Source organism: Gavialis gangeticus, unplaced genomic scaffold (genome assembly GCF_001723915.1).
Source record: "Gavialis gangeticus isolate Ggan-Ray unplaced genomic scaffold, GavGan_comp1, whole genome shotgun sequence".
Classification (NCBI taxonomy): Eukaryota; Metazoa; Chordata; order Crocodylia; family Gavialidae; genus Gavialis; species Gavialis gangeticus.
The window spans coordinates 6,399,350-6,417,566 of record NW_017728997.1 but is presented as its reverse complement, the minus strand read 5'-3'; the positions used below and the strand labels follow the sequence as shown (position 1 = coordinate 6,417,566).

General features: G+C 41.5%; 1 protein-coding gene and 1 long non-coding RNA gene across 2 annotated transcripts in view; both read right to left on the bottom strand.

Moving 5' to 3' along the window:
* Positions 1–310, bottom strand: part of LOC109288958 — a 6,478-nt gene extending 6,168 nt beyond the window's left edge. The window contains exon 1 of the long non-coding RNA XR_002095264.1: positions 16–310. This is a non-coding gene — a long non-coding RNA (uncharacterized LOC109288958). The remainder of the gene's footprint in view (positions 1–15) is intronic.
* A 1,964-nt stretch (positions 311–2,274) lies between these two features.
* IL5RA (interleukin 5 receptor subunit alpha) overlaps positions 2,275–18,217 on the bottom strand; it is a 25,207-nt gene continuing 9,264 nt past the window's right edge. Inside the window, exons 7-11 of the mRNA XM_019504716.1 lie at positions 17,071–17,200; positions 12,908–13,004; positions 7,625–7,709; positions 6,450–6,494; positions 2,275–5,208 (exon numbers count right to left, since the gene is read on the bottom strand). Coding sequence (XP_019360261.1) covers positions 5,095–5,208; positions 6,450–6,494; positions 7,625–7,709; positions 12,908–13,004; positions 17,071–17,200 — 471 coding nt within the window. The 3' untranslated portion in view covers positions 2,275–5,094. The remainder of the gene's footprint in view (positions 5,209–6,449; positions 6,495–7,624; positions 7,710–12,907; positions 13,005–17,070; positions 17,201–18,217) is intronic.

The following is an 18,217-nucleotide window of genomic DNA, read 5'->3' as shown; positions in this document are numbered from 1 at the left end:
AGTTAACTTTTAAACCTTCTCAATATATTTATTCAGTAACTCATAATCGGGATTCCACTTGTGTAAAAGTCAGGGGTGTTAACCAGAGAAATATTGTCAGTATTTCAAGCTGTGTTCCTTTCTTAGTTTGATATGGTTACTTCTATGTAAAAAACAAAAACAAAAAAACCACAAAAACCAGAAAATGAAACAAAACAAAAAAAAAAAAAGCCTATGTAGTTTTCTCCCCGGTGTAAATGATATTTATCAGTGATCTAGCAGATGTAATCTTTTTTTAAAGGTATTGGTAATAAATATTCTGTCATTTGTAAAGATACTTGTCTTTCAGGAGCATTTTTCCTATGTCCCTGATTATAGCTTGTGACAAACTTCGACAGTAGTGCTTACCTTCTTGGATTGTCACTGACTGGAAAATGCAAAGAGAGAAGGGCCTTTGCATTCCCACAGGCACTATGCGGAGGCAGAGAAATCAATTTACATGAAGTCTCTAGACAAATTCTGCTTCCTACAGTGACAAAAAGGTATCTGAGGACTGGATGAATTTTCGATGATTGAGTGCCCTTGCGTTGATAAGTGGCCCTTCAAAGCACATGTTGACTGCTGTGGTATATAGTAGAGTCTATCCTGATTAAGAATATCAGTGAGAAACACATTTGGATATGGAAGGAAAAAGGAGGGGGAAAAAAGATGAAGCCACTCAAAAAGACTCTTAAACCCTATGAAAGGTCAAGGGGAAGATGCAAGCTACAAAACGTGAGCGGCAGGTTGCTCCGGTAGGAAGGAATTGCAGTCCAAGCACAGGTGTCTGAATTTCTGCTACAAGTTTGTAGGTAGGGCAAACACATTCTAGCAGTTGGGATTACCTTTCTTCTGGTCCTTTTGGGAAGATTTATATGCTGCATCAGGATACGTCACCTTTACTAGATTCCTTTGACAGTGTGCTCATCCAGTTCTCGTTATGTGTGGTTCCACTGGGCTGTCACCTGGTATGATGCTGTTGTGTGTCTTCCAATTTACCTAGTGCCCTGGGTATCAATATTGTATTTATCACCATCTGTTGTTTCTGTACTGTCACTTATTTGGTGCTTTTGTGTGGCAAAGGGTTCTCTCTGATTCAGTTCTGTGGATGCCATCCATCATTTGGCATCTGAAATACCGGCGTGCTGGTTTTAGGTCAATGGTAAGTCAGAGACAGTATTCAAGCCTATTTGGTTTTGCAGACTCGGTGCTCTTTTTTGCTAGCATGGTTTCTGAAGCTGGATTTGTATTCTGCTCCAGATGTTGTACATGTTGTAGACTCCTGTTGCATTTAGCCAGCAAGCATGCCTCTCAAAATAGAATGGGGGAGAAAAAAAGACGAGTCAGAGTTTGGGGTTACTTGGAGTTTAAAAAGAAGGTGCTTGTTTGGTCACTACAGAATAGAGCAAATGAACTCTCCAGGCACAGCAAAAGGCTCGCTCTCCAGATAAAGGTCTGAGCTTTCCATGTAGAGCTTCCCAGTTTTATGCCAGTTGCTTTACCATACAGCAGAGCTCTTCTTAAGAACTCCAGCTTTATAATGCTTTGCTTAAAGGCTCTTCTCTACTAAGCAGGTAAAAGTATTTGCAAAGCCTCTCACCTTTGTGTAATGGTGCCCCCATCAGAACTGGATGCTGCAGCTGGTTCATAGATTCACAGATGCTAGGGTTTGAAGGGACCTCAACAGATCATCGAGTCCAACCCCCTGCCCTGGTTGGGGAGAGGGCGTGCAGGGAGAAGAGGTAGTAATGCAGACACAATTTGCAGATACCTCGTCTCCACCAGCTGGAAGTTGTGCTCATGCCACAGTTGGGGGCTTGTAGGAAGAGGTGGCGGCATGGGTGCAGCTGCCTAGCCCCAGCATGGGCATGGGAAAAGTATCCCACTGCTGCTCACACGCAACTGAAGCCACCTGGCCCAGATTGGACCAGAATCAGGTTGTTCCAACCCACAGCTTGTAAAGGGTTGCTGGCCATGCTGTATGCCACATGGAGTCAGTGAAGAAATTTAAGTAATGGGATGACAATACGACCCTTCTTGAATAATGCTGTCACTTTTACAGGTGCTAAGAACCTAGAGCATTTGTCCTGGTCTCGTGAAAATCTTTAGCTATTTTCTCCTTATCATAAAATATATGCAAGTGTTTGTGTAATTTTCTAGCGATGCACCCCACTTGTCAATAATACTAAAACTCCAAAGATTGTCTTTAATTTTTATTTGAGACATTAATCAGAAACACAAATATTTGTTCAAACACAAGAGCTTAATATGCTTCTCTTTCATGTTTGATCACATTTTCTGGTGGTAGCACTAGTTTGACTGGTAAGTGCAGGTTCTAATCATTGAACTTACAGTAATGTAATGCAAAAAGGACTTAAATATTCTACATAATCCCTGCAGTAGCCTTCTAGTACAGAGAGCTGAATAAATGAAAGACAGCTAGATTTAATATTCTCGTATATAAAGATACTTAAAAGGCATGAAATACATGCATAGGAAATATGTTCACCTCTACTCGTGTGAAGCTCTGTGAGGAAACGCACTGATTTCAGCCTGCCATAGCCATGCTTCTCAAATCCATTGAAATAACCTACAGAAAAGGCATTTAGGGCACTAAGATACATGAATGGCTTCTATTAACTTCACTGGAGCTATGCCAATGTACACAGCTGAGGGACTGGCTCATCTATTATTTTTATTTTTTTATTTTTCATAATACCTTAGCATCCCTGAGACAGGCCAGGACCTCATCATTTCCAAGCACTGCTCAAACAGAAAACAATTTACAAGTTACTTGTTGGTCTGAATAAAGCTGATTACCACCCGCACGGGGCAGCCAGAGCACCGGCCCTGAACCGCACGAGGAAAAACTCTGCAGACAAGTTGCAAAACCTGGTCACCAAAAGCAAAACAAGTTCCAAGACAAAGTTGCTTATGCGGTTTTCGAAGTCTACATTTGTTTTACAATGTGGATTTCACAAGGTAAGTAACAGATAACAAGGGAAGCAACAAGAACATAAACTGAAAAAACAAACATTCGTTCAAAGTGCGCTCCCCTGGGCAACTGAGAGCTGGGGAGACGGCATATACTTTCTAGGACTGGGATGTCAAAGCATCTGAAGGGAGTTGACATGTAAGTGGGAGTTGGCTGCACTCCTGTAGCAAGCCCAGAAATCCCAGTCAAGAACAGTGATGTTTCAGGGAGGTTTTTCATTTACCCACTTACACTTTGGGGGCAAGGTTTCTAAGTGCCTATTTTTTTCCAGCCAAGTGCAGTGGAGTGATTTCACAGTAGCACTTTTCTTTGTGCACAGAGAGAGAAGCTGGTCCTATTCCGGTACAGGTGGGTGTGCTCCCAGAGGTTACAGGGGCAACTGGCTAACCTAATGCAAATAAGCAAATGAAAAACGGGGCTTCGGTTGAAAATGGGGTGACAGATCATCTCTGTATTCCTTATGTCTGCTTTGGGTGACCTCTGCCTTCACAATTATGGAGCCAGGAAAAGTGCCAATGTGCACAGAGAGAATCCTTAAATCCTATTAGTCAAAACCCAGTTCTTTTCCTGAATGAGAGAAATGATCCCCAAACCAGCTCAGTGGAAAAGGGAATGAAAGAGAAGTGGTGTGAAATTCTGTCCTCATTTTCAGTCAATGAAAAAACTGTTGACTTCGGCAGAGCTAGGCATTCACTCTCACCCTGAGCTCCAGAACTGCACACAACAGCCCTGCAGTCTCTGCCAGGATGCCAAGATTCAGAGTTCATTTGACTTCAGCCCCTTTCCTCACAGTTAACCCAAAGTAGTCACCCAGCCAACTGCTTCGAGGCCACCAGTGGGTACCCTGCAAAAGGTCCCTGCAACCCCAGAGGCATTTTTGCTTGTCAAGACCATGAAGTCTTTTTGCATAGCTGCATATAACTAAACTACGTGCAAAGTACTTTTCTGGAGCCTTTAATTATAACAGCAAGAGTTTGTATACACTGCAGCCTGCAAGCCTAGAGGCATTTTGCTTGTCAAGACTATGAAGAATCCTACAGGAGGAAAGCAACGAACCTGCAATCAACTCCCAGGAGAGCCTGGAGAACCAAAAAGATTTCCCCATCTCTGCAATGCAAAGACTCCACTGCGCGCTGAAAAAAAATGAATGGACACCTGCGGAGATCCATTTATCTGGATGTCATGCAGCCCGGGATAGCTGTCTTTGCCAGCCTGCCAGGCCAGACTGGCATACAGTGTGAAGGCCCATTTTCTTCAATGTCATGTAAATCTTTATGGGAAACCTCTGAGTAAGAACCTTGCCTTCCGCTTTGCAGCAGCCTCAGGATCATTCTGGGTTTTTAAGTCCTATTATTTTTTTGTGGGCAAAAAAATTTGCATGGACAGTTGTGTCAACTGCATATGCAAATTGGGTAGTCTACTGTAGGAATCCAACCTTTTAACATGCAGCTGCAGCATATACAAACTCTTGCTGTTATAATTAAAGGCGCCAGAAAAGTACTTTGCGTGTGGTTGAATTATATGTAGCTATGCAAAAAATGAAAGGGGGATAATGGAAGGAAGGACAAGATATTATGGGTAAGAAGATGCAGTGTTATCATTTCAGTTCCTTTTTGTATTTTGCAGGTGCTTTATGTGGGGGGTGGAAAAAGTTAATATAAAAGGGGCTGGAAGGAAAGCAAAAAAAGCAAATCTAGCTATTCTTTCTAGAAAAATCCTTTCTCTATATTTTTTAGTCTTAAGGGCCCTGCCCTGTTCCACTTACAAATGTGGTTTTCTATCAGTCTTATGCTCCCTCACAAAAATTAGTCCACACATTCGAAGTAGATTCACTTGGCCAATTTCAGCTCTCTGGTTACTTCCAGATACTCATGAGTCTTTGTCCAAATGCAAAGTCTGGACTTGAATTCCCCCAGATCCACAGACATGTATGCATCAGTTTGTAATTATGCACCAGCTGTTTGGGAAGCAACTCATGGTTCCCAAGTCTGAAGCCTCATTTATTGTGCGGCCTTTAGTTTCATCGAGTGCACATCATTGCAGTAATACCCCTGTCTCAGGTTTCTTAGTGGATGAATATTTCAGATGACAGAATCTTCAAGAACCTCACAATAAAAGTCTTCGTTGTAACTTCCAAGGTCGTCGATATAACTTCCAACTTCTGTTTCTGTTTCACTCGTATAGGTCCGTGCTCTCTGGAATAGAAATACTGTGTTTAGCTACCAAACCTCTGGCTGACCTTCTCACTGTTGCTCCATGCTCATTAGCAAATGCAATACTTTATGCATAGCATTTCCAAACATCAATTTTTGCTAGTTTTATGAAATGTAGCTTCTGAAACTGGTACATTCAGAAAGAACTTTGCATACAAACTCATCCAAGTAACATGCATTTTTTTTTCAGGATAAGAAGCATTTCTCAGTGAGGAATAGGTGGAAAAGTTTATTTTGCAATTAACCCAGTTGCCAATAAACGTAATAAGTTAGGGCCTTATTTTGGCTGACAGATGTGAATTTGATCACTGGTAGTTTGAGACCAATTGAGAAATGCCACAAATCCAGCTTTTCATACTATATCCTTAACTGACAGAAGTAAAATACTAAAATTGTGGTTTTCTTCTAAGCAGTGACTGCTAAAAATGCCCCTATTTTACTTCACAGATACACCATGGGAATTTACAGTTATAACTAATTATGTTCGTGGCAAAATGAATATTTCACTATGTTTTGTTCTGTTCTGTTAGTACTGCAGAGTCAGTCGTACTCAGAGGACGGACATGTGATTCATTAAACTAAGCAATAGTATGAGACAGTTTGAGTGATCTAGATTGAAATGCATCAGAAAAAGACTTCTTAAAACAGATTAAGCTATTAATTTGACCTCTGAACTGGGGTTGCACGGGGTAAATGTGGGTAGAATTTGGCTTGGTGACAACAGATTAGCCAAAAATGAAGCAGTTTGACTTCCATCATGATGCCAAGATGACAGACACAGAGACTGAAAGGGCACAGAATCGGTCGCATAGAAAAGGCTACAGGAGTAGGACAGGGAGGAAAGCTTTCACTGTAACTTTCCAGCGCTAAACAGAAGTCTCCTGCCTGTCAGTCTGAGATCTTTCATCTGCATTCAATTCAACTTTAAATAAAAAGATCACTAAGCAAGATCCAGTGCTGCTCTGAATGATATAACCCCCGCTTTGTCTAAGTCAGCTCACTGTTTTCTAAGGATTGCTTAGCTGCAGTGTTAATATTTGCTATTTCTCTTATTCCAAAATCGGTGTGTGATAACCAGTCATGTTATTTTCCACAGATGACTTTAATTAAAAACAAACTGAAACGTTATTCCATAATCCCTTAAGCCTGTTTCTTTGACCAGACTGTGAAATAATAATTTTAAAAAATAACTTTTCAGAGGGGAAAAATTAGAACTGACTTACTATATAGCATTCTCGATGTGGAGCCAGGGAGAAGTTATATCTTATCTGTAAGGCAAACATATTTTTCAGAAAGTAACAGCAAACATCATAAGTCTGAAAGCCAGACCAAAGGATTTCTCATTATTAAGTTTTACTAAGTAAATCAGTTCTAGGAATCCCAGATGGCCCTGTCTGTCCCTGCCAAAGCAGGACTATCTATCTATGGCATCACCAATGTGTCTGAGTATATATTTTGTCACAAGACCCCCACAGCATAAGGAAATGCTATTTTCTCTGGTTTACAGTGACTGGCACTCTAACCCATCCTTCACTCATTTTCCTACATTACATTTTCCTGCAATACATGTGTCCATTCCTGTTTCAAAATCTCACAAGCAGTGGAATTCTAAGTACTTTCTTCTTTCACTAATCACCTTCGGCAAACTTTTGCTGATAAATTTGCCTAATTTTTCCTTTTCTAGTTTCCTCACATTTTTCCCAGTTACCCTGCAACACACTGCTTGCATTTTGATAAACAAATCTCCCATCTGGACTACAGCATCCGTTATCTATTTAAAAGACTGCTCCTTTCCCATCACATTTATCAGTATAAGTCAACTCTTTGGGATACAGTAAATGGATGCTGCTGTATCTGGACTCGGAGGATTTTTCTTGAAACAAAGTCTACCAGGCGCTTGATTTACACCTTTAACACTGTGGGTTACATTTAGTGTATTTAAGACACAAAAATGTAATGCTATGCATTAGACGAGGCTGCCTCTTAAAGTTCCTTGAAGAGCAAGGGTCTACAAACAAGGCAAGATCTACAGCTAGTATAATCTGGTTTAGTTGAGATAGACTACTTCCACTTGCACAGAAGTTAATGGAACTTTGTTCATGTTATATATATTGTTCATTTTATATATATATAATACACGCAACTTATACACATACACATATATAACGTGCATGAATTTTTGCATGTATAGTTTTAAAATGTGACTCACAAGTGATATTTAAATGGGAAATATAAATAGAGGACAGGCAGATTTTAATGAGAGTGGTATTAGCAGCTCCGCATAAAGACAGTACAAAAGACAATTATAGGCTCAGTTTATAGAGTTGTAGAAAGGAGGCAGCAGCCACAGAGAGTCGATTTTTTCTCAGTGCAAATTATATTCTTAAAATACGTTTACCTCATAGTCCTTTGCTGAAAACAAATCTTTTAAGTTGTTTTTAGGTGTTGGAATTGGTGGAAATAACCTACTCCATAAGTGGCACCTGTGAAAATAGTATATGAAACAGGCATATGAAAGATACCTATAGTTTTGGGGGAGGGGTTAGTTTTTGTTTGGGTGTTAGTTTTTCTGGTCTACGATGATTAACACTGGTTTGATTCCCATACATGTCACACACCTTACCTGGCCATTCAACTCCTCGTTCCTGTTCAGGCTGGGATTCCTACCATGGAACGGCAGGGTAGTCCTCTGCTAATAAGTGGGTAATGAGAAGGGACAAAGAGTGGGAGGCGGTCTGTCTCTGACTTCCCATACTCCTTACAACTCTGATACATGCAGTTAGAGTAATAAACTTCGGAGCAGTCTGAGCCAGAATAAGCTACTCCCAGGCATAGCATCTACACACGCACCCAGGACAGCAGCAATTTGAGCCGGGGTGAAGCAGTTTACACCAGAGCCGGGGAAATGGGGGGCAGCTCCGGGCTCCAGATGGCAGCAGCAGTGGCAGAGGGTCTGGCTGGAGTCCAAGCATGCTGAAAGTATGGAGGCATGTGGCTAGGTGACAGGCAGGAGTCTGGCTCCCTGCAGGCCCGGCTGACTGAGTGCAATGCACACCCACAATCAGGATCTACACATGTGTTTAACTGCAGTTAATTACCCCGCCTTAAGGTAGTACTGTTCCCAACTCTACTATCTTATGTTGGTATTAATTAGTTTACTGTAGCCTAATGGTGTCACAAGTGTAGATGATGATGCTTTACTCTGCAGCTAATTAGTCTACTTTGCAGTTTAGCACATGTGTAGATGAGGCCAGCAGGTAGTAAAATATTCCATGTACTAGTGTTACAATCTAGCCCCAAGCTGTTATACGTACATCTTATGGTAGAAAGCATTGCAGATCTACACAAGTACTCAATGTAGTTCAAGTGTCTGTTCAAGAGCATTCAAAACTTTTGGATTAAATTCTCTGAACCCGTTGCCTATGTCCCCTGCAGCTGTCATCTAGATGACTCAGCTAGCATTTCAGTAATTAAAATGTATTAATTTACTCTTATAACAGGTACTCCATATTTATTCCTTTTAATTTCAGTTCAGCTCTAAACAAAAGTATCAGCCAGATCCTTCTGTCTTCAGCCTGAATCAAGGATTGCAGGAGCTATTTCAGAGCAAATATGCACTTCACTGGTAAAACTTCAGTGAAGTCACACTGGGATAAAACTAGCAAAACACTGCTCAGGCCCGCTCTGCTGCGGAGATGCTCCCTAGCATTACATCTGCATTGGTTTCATCTGTGTTTGGTCAGGATCAAGGTCAGAACTGTCTCTTTCTGTTTCCTTCTGTTACAGACTGTGCGGGGAAGAGGCAGTCCTGTACTGTGCCTGCTAAGCTACTGATCGTTTTATTTTATGACAGCTGTCCGGATTCATGCCTGGTTAGCCGAACTCTTACATAACTAGCTGCCCCTTTCAAAAGCCTTTTTGATTCCTGCTAAGCTCTTTTTATCCCATTATAGCTTCTCATCAGGGAGTCCAAAGCAAATTCCTGCTACTAACTCGTTCCCTTTCATATCTCTCATTCTGAAACTTAAACATTCTGTATCCCTCAGACAGTTCCTTCCGAGTCTCCCAGGACTAGCACTTAAGCATCCTTGGCTAGAACCACATTCATGTTAAAATACACGTCTATGCTTAGCTGGTTATTTAGTGAAGTGGTAGGAAACCGGAAGACTTGGCAAAGTGAACACACTGAAGTCTTTTCACTGTTTTGCAGGGATTCGGTATATGCTGGCAGTCTTGTAACCAAGGAATCAGTGAGAATGGGGGCAAGGAGGGAAGATGGAGCCTAAAGATGAGTTTCTTATGGGGACTAGGTTTTTCAAAGGAGGAAAAGCTGGAAATATTCTGTTACCCTACAGGAGGTTTCATACAACCATTTGGAATCTGCTGTCATTCCAGTAGAAGACTGTCTCAAGTCAAAGGGTAAAATCGGTTGAGACCTGCCAAGGTTGAGACCCACAGGGTAAGATGGGTTGAGACCCGCCAAGGTTGAGACCCACAGGGTAAGATGGGTTGAGACCTGCCAAGGTACGATGGGTTGAGACCCACTAAGGTTGAGACCCACAGGGTAAGATGGGTTGAGACTCACCCAGGACTAGGACAGGGCTCTTAGTCATACAGCACATGCTGACAACTTTGATGTCTTTTGGCTCTTGGCTGGTGTACCGCAAAAGGTATGTTCTCACTGCAGGGTTATCTGAGGTGCTCAGCACCAGAGGCTGAGCACCCTGGTTAGCCTAGTTTAGGAGTGAACAGCCACACTGCAAGGCCATATCCAAGTTACTGCGTCTGCACTGGTACTCTACCCAGTCAAGTGTATCCCTAAGATTTCTGGGGGTGTAGCCCCTGGTTCTAGGTGCCACAGCAAGCTGAGCTGCAAACTGATTCCCTCCTGTTGGTCTGCCCTTCTGGGGGAAGGGGATTTCAGAAAAATATTGGAGGACTATATCAGCATTTGAGAGATTCAGCCTGCATCCTCACTGCAAGTAGGCAGGCTACCAACCTGAATTAAGAGAGAGCCTCAATTCAAGACTATAGCTGCTGCCAGGCTAGCTAGCCTATTTAAAATACTCACCCAAGTGTTCAAACCTAGACAACACTCAGGTATGACTCCAAGAGAACTCTGCAGTAAAGTCGTGTTATCATGTGAAAAGGCAAAGGCTAACATTTCTTTGGTCAGGCTACAGTGACATGATGTTAGATTGACCTTGTTTGTCTGCTCTAAGAATAGCAATGTAATTATATCACATGGAAATTCATCCACCCCACTTATACCGGTTAAAAGACCTTTCCTTGTTAAACATTGCATCCACACAGTCTGCGCTTCTCTGAAGTAACTGCTTGGCATTCCAGATAGCTACCCTATGGTGTAATTTTCCATTCCTCAGCTCTCTACTCTGACTTTAAGCAGGGTACATTGTGGGATACTTGCCAAAAACCACAGGGATTCTGGGACTGGGAATTAAACTAGCAAATCCCATAATTCCTCTTCTGGCATCCATTAATTTTGCTTATGCCACTTTCAAAGCACTGCCTCACAGTGTGGAGGACACAGTATTGAGTGCTGTGATCACAACAGTCGTTAATTCAAACAGCATGTGCTCTATAGTCATGCAGGCAAATGGAGTTAGCTTTGCAGTTTCACAGGGCTTTTGATGTTGCAGTGATACAGTTAATGGAGGAGGAGGAACAGGAAGATAAAACAGTGCAGTCATGTCTGCGGAGCATTTACCTTGAGGAACTTTACGCGGTGGACCATTACTGCTGGGCTGAGTCCCCTGTCTGTGACCAGTGAGACAGAATAACAATGCATTGCTGTTGGGAGAGCTCCCCTCTGCATCATTTTCAAGATGGCGGTTGGTACAATTCCACTTCTCAGCAATTTCACTCTAGCTAGTCTCATCAGGTTCTTGAGTAATGTCCAAATCTGCTGGATCATACTATTCTTCCCTGATCTAATAAATCTCTTGCTCCTCCTGATCATTCCTCATAGTATGCAGGGGATCAAGCTTGCTTTCATTGGCTTGCAGGGTGCTAGTCCTGAATGCCGCTGTATTCTCTTCTGTGCCTTGTAGATAACAAGTCATGACAGCAGTCCCGGGTTGCCTGGAGGCAGTATTTCTCCTACCATGGCCAGGTAAAAGGGGTATTACTGGAGGTACTGTTCTGGTCCACTGTTCTCAGGTACTTCTACCACGAGCTCATTTATTTGGGCACTTAGCCAGAAGCACACCCTTTTTCATTTGCTTTGAAAGCCTGGTAATTCATACAGCTTTCCAGAGAAGACAAGCCCATTTGAAGGAATCCGCATACAAGCACAGTGGCGTCAAGCTGCTATAATAGATATGGAAACTCACTACTACCTGCTACCGAAAAGAAGCACTACATTCTGGCTGTCCAATAGTATTTAAACAAAGACTTTGTATCTGGTCAAGTTGACCTCAGAGTCATGGAAGAGTCAATCCAGATGTGCACTGAGGATAACAGTTGGAGGACTGCCAGAAGTGAAACAGGAATGAGTCCAAGTGAATCATAAAGGGAACACCATCTTATGCAGCGGAGTTAATTCTTTTCTAAGGAGAATTACTTACTAAGCGAAGATATTGGATAAATTCATTTTAAGCCTGTATGTGTTCATTTCAAGTGTTTTAAGGTAAACTACTGACAGCTACTCCAGTGTAACACCACTGTGTAGACAAGGCCCTAGTTTGATAAAATACACTTGGTGTGGCAAAGAAGTCTCTGAGGTATACATCAAGTGAGCCAATAATTTAGGAACTGTTTAAAAAATAATGTGAAATTAGTAGATGTGAGGACAGCACTTATATTACTAGGAGCAGCTTTAATTGCTGTTCTAATAATTACTGCTTAAAATATCTTTTGGGGAGAGGTGATAGCAATTGCATCATTGATTCATTGGTTCATCACTTTGGAACTGACACCCTGGCTTTCTGGACACTGCTACTGAGATCCAACCCACCTTGCTTTGTTCACAACTTGCTTTGTTCACAGAATTTGTTGTGAAGTTGGCTTACAAGAACATCTGTGAGCCCTGGCAGGAAAAACTTGAAGCTCCTTCAAATACTTGCCAAGCCTATATCAGAGAATGGCTAAATGCACTTGCAGCAGGAAAGAAAAGGGTGCAGACAATACTGATTTTTTAGCTGTGCAGAGCAGCTTTATCTACTTAAGTCAGTGATAATAAGGTCACATATGCCAGTGCCCAACTATAGATTTAAATACCTAACTTGAGGCACACAGGTTTGAATATTGGCCTATGGTTTTAGCAATAAAAGATGCTCTCTCTCTCTCAATACATTTTGCTGGGGTTAAATAAAGCACTCTCCTGTGAAGATAAATGGCCAACATAACTGAGTACTGTCCATCTTAGTACCGAGTACAGTAAATAACAAGCTTTTCTGTAAGTCCCTCTCACTGTTCCTGTTCCAACAAATAGCTTTGATGTTAATTAAATTGATCATGCCCGTAACTCCTGAAGTTTCACTTAATATTACCATTGATAATCAATGAGGCTAATTATCATTTTATCACTATTCTTCATATAAATCGCATTTCAATACAGAAGGATGAACCATGTTGAATGCTTTTAATATTGTTTCAAACAAATGCAATCTACACCCCTTCCTTATTCTTTAACTAAAGAACTTAGTGGTTAAATACTTACGTTTTGCATGCCATTGCAATAAGTAGTGTGATGAAACACATGGTTACTGTAACCAAGATGAGAACCCAACCCACTTGATTTTCCTTCTGCTCCTCCCCTGGATTAAAAAAATATATATATTTAGCTCAAATTACGTTTTTCATTGTGGAAAGAAACATGGAGGTAAAATTGTTCCAGTAACTAAACCTTGTAAAGCAAGCTGATTTTATTCAGTAGCTTTTCATTGACATAACTAAGATCATAATTTAGCCCACTATTTACATTTCATATATAGAGATAATTTGGAGCACATTAAGCATTAATAACTTTATCCATAACTGAATTAGAGGCCTTTTATCACTTTTACATGCAAAAGAAAGAAGGCTGAGAAGTGTCATGAATCAGGGCTGCAGGCGTTATCAGCAAGATGCACTCTGCTATGCTAACATACTCGAGTTATGCAACTCCACATGACACAAACATGCCTGCGTGTGCAAGGAAGACACAGTTTGATTATAATCGTGGTCACATCAAGTCCTTGTTTTCCGTTAAACCATTCTTCAGTTATTCATATTCATCCTTTTTAAGCAGGGGTTAGCTAAACAGCCTTGCCAGTAAATCGTGTATTGAAAAACACCATTTTAAATTCTAAGTTGGTTGTTTATCTTCTTGCAGGAAAAATAGCTCTGTTCTCCTGCTTGTGTGCAGAAACAAGTATTTTATCAATGGCAATGTTTCCATTTTAAACAGGCACACTTTGCCACCACAAACATGCCGTGCCTATGCCATGGAAAGCAGAAATTTACACTGAACTTCAGAAGCTAAATTTTCAAAAGGTTGCCCTGTCACTATACCGCTATGGTAATGACATGTGGTATATATCAAGACGGCAGCATAGCTGTCACTGAGTAGATGACAGGGTATAAATTCAGGTTTGGGATATCAAATCAGGTTAAAAAGGACATAGACAAATAACGCTCATTTTCAGTACAGAGTTTTTCCTGGGAAATAAAGCACTAAGGATATGACCCTGCAATCTTTACTTACGCACGTAGTCCAGCGGTAGTTATTGAGCCTGCTTATGTGGATAAGGAATACAAGTGTGGGTGTTGCAAGTCGCAGACTCAGACGAACACTTCTGATTTTGAAAAGTGCTCTTTGTGTTAACTGCCCCGTTTTGTCCCCAGGTTATACTTTTCCTTCCAAGGAACTGAGATCTACGAATGTATAATTTGGATCAGTCAAAGTAACACTTGGTGTGAGGTTGGGATTGGAAGCGTGGCATAAGCCAGCTTTACAGTTTCTCCATTCTAAGGCTGCTGTACATATCCCTTGTTTCCAGTACAGAATAGAGTGGTCCTCAGGCTACTCTACCTTATGTTGACCAGCAACGGTGCCAAAAGGGTGCCAGGCATCGTAGCCCCCCTGGCCAGCCTATAATAGAGGACTGGTGAAAAAGTAATTACACGGGCTATGGCATTTAGACGAGGTGAGTAATCCAATCACAAGCACAGCCCCACTGGTCTAAGCATCACGCAAACACATCGCGAGAGACAGAACGTACAAATTAAAGAGCTAAGACCGGCAAATTGTAGGAGGGGAAGAGATTTGCTAAAAGTCACATAGCTGATTAGCAGCAAAGCCAGGATTAGGATTCAGGTCTCCTGAATCCCCAGTGCCTTAATTTATCCTGGAAAACCTGGCAGGTCATCAAGTTGTAATAGTCTCTTGAAATTCTTTTTGTAAATAGGAAAAGCGATGGGAAAGCGAACCATCACTTCAACTGAATTAAGGTTTTTGTGGAAATTTAGTGGGGGGGTGGGGGTTAATGAATTAGCGTAGCAGACTATTTTTTTTTTTTTTTTAGATTATCTGCATAAATAGTTTAGGTCTGTAACTAATTAGTGGTGTAACTCATGAAAGTGCATGGTCAGGTTCTGCAGGAACCATGGGTAAAAAGCAGCGTGGCACAATGAAGATTTTGGCCAGCCCGAACGATAGGCAGCAGCAAATGCTCACTGTGATGTACAGCTATCCCTAGAGGTTTGGTTGAAACGCATCTCCTTAGAGACACAGCACAGGATCTGACCTAGTGTTTTTACAGTGTGAATCACTGCTATAGATCCATGCACACAGACAGCAATTCACAAATCAGTTTGTCACCAAAATATGCCTGTACAGATATTTAGGGTCAACATCCTCAACCAACCTGAGCCATGACCTTATTATTCTCCATTGACCTTATTACTTGCAACTCACAGCAAAACGATCCATTTTGCTTCTTATTTCCTGAGAATAATAGCACTAAGATGTGGTCCCTTGGGTCCCAGGACTGCTTGCAGATCCTGTTCAAGAATCGGTTTGAGGACTACTTGTCCCCACTTCCTGGCTTGTTTCTCTTTACAGGCAATAGTGAGTGAAAGTAAAATGCAAAAGGACTGGAAGACCGGGAGCTGTGGGAGAGGTGCTGACAAACTTCCCATGTTTGAGGCCTTCAGTGAGCAGCTAAGGTCCAAACATACAGTAGAAAGAGGAGGGCTATAAGAAAAGTGAGGCATCATAAGAGTCAACCTCTTATCCAGGGTTCAGCAGAGCCTCCATAACTGAGCTGGACTTTCACTCGGGATTGAGTGTGAAGGGGTTTTAAAATATGGGTAGCAAGCATGGGCTTGACAAGTACCTTCAGGTCAACCCCAGCTATCAGTATAGTGTTTAGGGTCCAGTGACTAATCAGTTTGCAGTCAAAGTTAGGACAAGGCATTTATTTTGATATTTCTTTGCACCGTTTCTTAAAGGACGGTGTTATTAAATTCATTTTTGTAGCTCCTACTTTTACCATATGTGTGCATAGTAGACATGGTCTAGCTTTATTGGCAACCATCTCCCAGGTAGGTAATTCTATCCTGGCTGAATGATAAGAAACAAGATGCACTCAGAAAACTAGATTGAATATAAATGGATGATAAATTAAACCTTTGTTCTAAAAGTTAAAATATATTTGATTTTTGCTATCCTCTGACTCAGCTTGGCTCATCTTTTAACTTCTTGAAATTCTATTCTCGCTTTGTGTACAGAACATGAACTTTTACTTCAAAAGATTTTTTAGTGTTTTAGGAAAATTAAAACAGAGCCAAAAGCTAACCCTTAATTCAATCAGGACTTATGGTAGAGGTGACATCTTTTATTAGACCAACTAGATTTTTACAAAAAAAAAAATCTTTGCAAAAATCTAGTTGGTCTAATAAAAGATATCACCTCTACCATGAGTCCTGATTGCTTTTTCCTGCAGGCCAATATGGCTACAACCTGGATACCTTTAATCCAATTTTTACATTCTGATTGTGAATTCTACTGGATGTGGCTGTCCAGGTGATCAAGGTATTTCCCAGGTGCTTGGACTTAATAACCTTCCCAGATAGCTTGCATTTTGCAAGCTGAATTCAGTCAGCACAGGAATCCCTAACTGCAGGGATTATGACTTCCTAGCAGTTTTGTGCCCATACTGCTGGGGGACATTTTCACACTAGGTTCTGGTTAGAAGAATCATATGAATGTATTAGAGCTGAAGAGGCAGAAAGGAAGAAGATATGACAGACATTGAACTTCATCAGAAGGCAAGTTTAAGGAAGCAGGAAGAGTTCAGTAAACAGAAGAGGGCAAAGTAAAGAACTTAAAAAAGAAAATCAGGAAGTTAAGAAAGTCAAAAGATAAGAGTGAGAGGGAATGACTGAGAAAGAACAGTTGATAACATGTCATGATAAGCAAACTGTTACTTCCATAAAAAAACATATTCAGCAATCAGGAAATGCAGTATCAAGCAAGTCAGATCTAGACAAATGAATGTCTTATGAAGATAGTAACGTCTACATTTCTCCCCTAATGAAATTCAGGTAACGCCAATAAAAAAAATTTTACTTGACTGCTCAAATTGATTTTGGATATTATTACACTAGCACCAGCACCAGCGCTTACTCAAGCACATTCTTTGTGTCTAGTAAGTATGTGTAAAATGAAAGACTTAAAATCTGCTTATGGGAAATGACCTGTTCCTCAGGGTAAGCTCAGCCCCCAGCTATAACATTTGAGGCTAGGATCTTGTCAAACTTCAAATGGTGAACGAGACTGTCCCAGCTCACAACATATATAAGTAAATTATTTGACAGCCAAGACATTTTGATTCTTACCAATAAAAAGGGGGTCAGTCCACTCGCTCCAAAATCCTTCATTATACTGACGATTAGCCCTTATCTGTATGGAGTATCTACTGGTAACATCCATCCTGAATTTGAAATCATTAGAAGTGCTTTTCGATAGCTGTTAAAAAGCATATTGTTTTGTTACAGACTGCTTAAGACTAACAAGATGAGAAAGGCCAATTAAATTGATGTTCACTGTGTTTGGGTTTTTTTAAATTACTTTTACAGTCTAACAGTGGAACCGAAGGCTTGATTTTCAGACTTTTTTCCTCTATTTTTCCAGGTACAGTTTGAACTTATATTCCACTACAGCCATAATTTTTCGCCTCTGGTGCCCACTGCTTCAGAGTATTTTGATCCACGTGAACCAAACTTCTTGGCAGGCATGCCCCACATTTGCCCTCATCCTCTCTGAGTGCTTCTCCAATCCCCTTCCCCTGCTAATCTTCTCCTCTGCTTTCTGTTGCACACCCTGTGCTCCCTGCCTAATCTGCTGTTCTGCTTTCTGCTTCCCACCCTATCCCCCCCAAGCTGTCTGTGCCATTTGTGGCATGCAAGCTGCAGGATGGCCGCCCCTGTTCTAAAGTATCCACTATTTTGAGGAGCCCCTGTTAAGACTCTTAATGCTGGCTTTTCAGAGCTGCTGAGCACCTGCAGCAACCCAGACAGTCTGCATCCAGATATATGAAACTGAGCATCCAGATTAATGAACTTTTGAAATGTTGGTCTAGGTGTTTTCCTAGCTAACTTGCCCCATCCCTCCAAAAATGCCTAGAAAAAGAGAACTGATGTAAAATTTAGGAGTCCTCTGAAGTCAACAGGAGTTTGTAGGGGTGCGCTGATAAAGAATTTTTTGGCCAAGATCCATGGATGACTATTAACCAGCCATATTGGTCGATACTGATCTGATAGCCAATATGCAGCCCAGCAGTTTGGAGAGCAGCATTGGGCTGTAAGTCTGTAGGGGGGAGGAGCATGGGGGAGTAAAGGGGCATGGGTGGGGGCACATCGAGGCCCCCACAGTGAGGAAGGGAAAGGGGCTGGGGCAGAGGCAGGGGTAGGTGCTGCTCAGCTGGGGTGGGGTGGAACGTGGGGTGGAGCATGGGGCAGACCCATGGGTTGCTCGTCCTGGCTG